Genomic DNA, 3,589 nt, shown 5'->3' with positions numbered 1-3,589 from the left:
TTTAACTACGGGGCCCTAAAGTCATCTATCTAAAAATGGTAAATTGTGCTACCTACTTTATTTCCATAATGATACATCTCCATCCCGATTCAATTCAATTAAATTAAAAAAAACCCTCAGGATTTATGACAACATCTGAGATTGATAATGAAGAAGTTATGGGATATGGACGATAAAGATAGCAAATTTAGGAAGACTTCAGAGGCACAGTAGGATCTCTGGTAAATCTTGTGTATTCTAGGTTACATAACTGAAATTTGGCGTTTGTTTTAGAATAGTAACAATAACATCAAAGTGGCTTTTCATCGAGTAGCTTTTTTTTTTGGACTTAAAAAAATAGAAGCAATGGAATAACATCTTTGCTCTTGAATGCTTAACTGGATGGAGATAAGAGAACGAAGACGCTTCCTTATGGAAAGAGGTGGCGGAGTTTGGCATTGAGTTCTCTCTCCTTGCTTAAAAGAGCCAAGCTGTGCTTTTTGAAGGCTTCTGATTGCAGCCTGAGCTCATCATAGGCCTTTTGGATCCCATCTACCTGGCGCTGGAGTTCCCGGACTCTCAAATTGCAGTCCACTGCAGCTGCCTCTTGCTCGAACCTCTCTTGGGCAAGTTTTCTGGCTGCAGCTACGACCTCCAACTTCTCCTCAAGCTGGCGGATCTCTGCCTGCTTGTTCTGAAGCACCTTGCCCCTCTCCATGGACAGCTGCAGCAACTCCTCCTTCTCACGCGTGACTGCCTGCAGTCTGGTCTGCAGCTCCAGGCTCAAGCTGTTGTGCGTCTCCTGGGCCTTCGCCATCTGCTCCTCTGCCTGCTGGTGCTGCTGCTTGAGGCCCTGCAGCTGGTTGCGCAGCTGATCGGTCTCCTTGGCGTAGGCACACGCCTGCTGGCTCTGCAGCGCCCGCAGCTCCTTCTCTCGGGCCTGCGCCTGGCAGGCGTCCCACGCGTGTTTCTGTTTCAGGGTCTCCAGCTCCTTGGCCAGAGCCTCGCTCCTGGCTGTGAGCTGCAGGACTTTGGCTTCCTTGTCCTGCAGAGCCTGGCAGAAGAGGCTTTCGTTCTCCAGCTTCAGCTTCTCATTCTCTTCCCTCAGCTTGATGTTCTGGTTTTTGTGTTCATCTTTGAAGCGGATCATCAACTCGTGGTTGTCTGCCAGGGTCTTAAAGCGCTCCTCCAGCTTCCGGGCACGCTCTTTTTGGGTCTTCAGCTTCTCCGCCGCCTGCGCCCCCTTCTCCTCCAGCTCCGTGTTGAGCAGCTCCAGGATCTGACAGCGCTCCAGGGCTTCATCCGACCTCCGCTTGAGGATGCAGATGAGCTGGGACTGCTCTAGGATGCGGGAGCGGAGCATCGCCTTCTCGCCCTTCTCTTCCTCGGACAGTCCCCGGAGGTTCGCCAGGGCTTCCTTCAGCCCCTTCAGTTCTTTAAACTCCTCCTCCTCCTCTTCCTGGATTTCCTTCATTTCTTGATTTTGCTTTTCTCGGGGTCTTTCAGAGGGTGGGGTGTCCATCCTGCGAGTCTTCTCTTCTTGAGGCATTAGGCACTGTTCCTCCGCGCACACCAGATTACAGTCAGCCCTTTCCCCTCAGGTTTCCAAAGCCCGCAGGGCGTTGCTACGGACGCTTGGCACTGGCCAACTGCAAGATTTCCCAGCAAGGAGCCTTGTCATTGGTGGGCTGTCCTTCAGAATGCTGTGGAGCAACACCACAGATGGATGGGTGGGGCGGGGAGGTAGGGCGGGGGAGCGCAGGGGTCCGGAGCCAATAAGATTTGGGTTTTCTTGCTTTTCTAACCAATCACAGCCCTCAGTTCAGAGTCAAGGTCCAGCCTCTACATGAGGGGTATGCCAACCTTACTCAACTTCCCTCTGGCACCTTGGGCCGAGGAAGATTTCTAGGAAGAGAAGACAAATCAAGCTTGTGTTGACCTCCTCCTCCTCTCTTTAGTTGTCATAAGAAAGATTAGGGTCTGTAAGAACACGGTTCCGCGAAATTTTGCAATCGATGAATACAGCCTAAAATTGTCCAGCAGTCTGCCCTCCTAGGATTTGACCTGGCTCACTTTTCATATTTAAATATTAAAACAGCAAACGTAATGAAATTTCCCCTGGCGTTGTCCTTATTTGGGAACAGATATTGTAGAAAATAGTCTGTATTCCTGCTTTTACCCATTAGCAAAATAAGTTGGTTTTTTAAAAAAGGTTGAATGCACAATATAAATGTGAACACCATTAAAACAGAAAAAAATTCAAATGAAGCTTATATCAAGTTCAATTCCGGATGAATTGGTTAAATGTTAAGTGAAATAAAATAAAAGTATAAAGAATGAAATATAAAATGAAGGGAGGCATCAAAACTAGGCTAGAAAAGACTTTCTTAAGCTGAAGCATTATATAAGTAAAAGAAAAGGATTTAATTGCAAACCTATGGCATGTATGATTTTTAAAATTATGTCTTCGCTCAAGTCTTTGCAGCCTCTTCTCCTGGACTTGCCTGGCCTTTTGCTTCCTAGCAAATCCACCTGCAAAGCTGCCCTACCAACCCAGCCTCTGGCCCTGTCTGTGGGTGTTGCTCTTCCTGGAAACCTTGGACTTGTCACCCTGCCGTGGACAATTTACTCAGCTTTTTATTGTTAAACAATTATCTCGTCTGTGAAGGCTTTTTGTGGTCCTAATCTAGAATTGTCCACTCACCTCTTTAATTGCATCCACTGTTGCCTATTTGTTATTTGTAGTGGGGATAGGAAAGCTTTTCTGTAATCACTGCTTGCCAGCATCACATAGGTTGTAAGATCACGGATGGGCAAGGACTATGCCCATTTGTTTCATTTTTGGAGATGAGACCAGTGCCTGGCACATTAGACTCAGACAAGTATGTATGAAATAAAAATCAATTTGAGGGCTGGGAAGGTGGCTCAGTGGTAGAGCGCTTGCCTTGCATGCATGAGGTCCTGGGTTCGGTTCCTCAGCACCACATAAGCAGAAAAAGCCAGAAATGGTGCTGTAGCTCAAGTGGTAGAGTGCTAGCCTTGAGCTGAAGAGCTGAGGGACAGTGCCCAGACCCAGAGTTCAAGCCCCAAGACCAACAAGAAAAGAAATTAAAAATTAAAAAATTATAAACATGTTAGACAAATAGTATCATATATACATATTAATAAAACATTAACATGCTAAATGAGAAAGGAGTAATTACATTTACAAACAAGGGAATAGAAATGCCTATGAATTGAACCCCAACAGTAATCTACTAGTTGCAAATTAAAAGATCATTTCATTTATCAAATTAATTTAAAAATTTCTTTTATTGCATTACTACCCAGGATTGGCTAGAGTACAGAGAAAGAGGCACTCTTCTGTGCTGTTGGCAAAAGTTAACAGTATATATTAAAAACTTTAAAACATTTTATGTCTTTTGAACTATTAATTACCCTTCAGAGGAAATCCTTGCTTGAGAAGTAATCTAAAAGGAAATATTTCATGCAAATCTCTTCATTGAAGTATGATTTATAAGCATTAAAAAGCTAGGGGTGCCGTGCAAGCCTGTAATCACAGCATTTGGGAGACAGAGGCAAAAGGATTTCGAGTTCAAAGTCAGCCTGA

The 3,589-nt window shown here is 45.2% G+C and overlaps 1 protein-coding gene across 1 annotated transcript; it reads right to left on the bottom strand.

The window, feature by feature from the left end:
- Positions 1-217: 217 nt before the first annotated feature.
- Ccdc89 (coiled-coil domain containing 89) lies at positions 218-1,636 on the bottom strand. The gene has a single exon (XM_070034655.1). The coding sequence runs from the start codon at positions 1,526-1,528 to the stop codon at positions 410-412; it is 1,119 nt and encodes a 372-aa protein (XP_069890756.1). The 5' UTR covers positions 1,529-1,636; the 3' UTR covers positions 218-409.
- Positions 1,637-3,589: the final 1,953 nt, after the last annotated feature.

Source organism: Dipodomys merriami, unplaced genomic scaffold (genome assembly GCF_024711535.1).
Source record: "Dipodomys merriami isolate MVZ:Mamm:240054 unplaced genomic scaffold, mDipMer1.0.p SCAF_25, whole genome shotgun sequence".
In the NCBI taxonomy this organism is placed as follows: Eukaryota; Metazoa; Chordata; class Mammalia; order Rodentia; family Heteromyidae; genus Dipodomys; species Dipodomys merriami.
Note: the sequence above shows the minus strand (reverse complement) of the source record. Positions and strands in the feature narration are given on the sequence as shown.

Coding starts and splice junctions, on each gene's coding strand:
- Ccdc89 (XM_070034655.1), bottom strand. CDS start 1,528: ATGCCTCAAGAAGAGAAGACTCGCAGGATGGACACCCCACCCTCTGAA.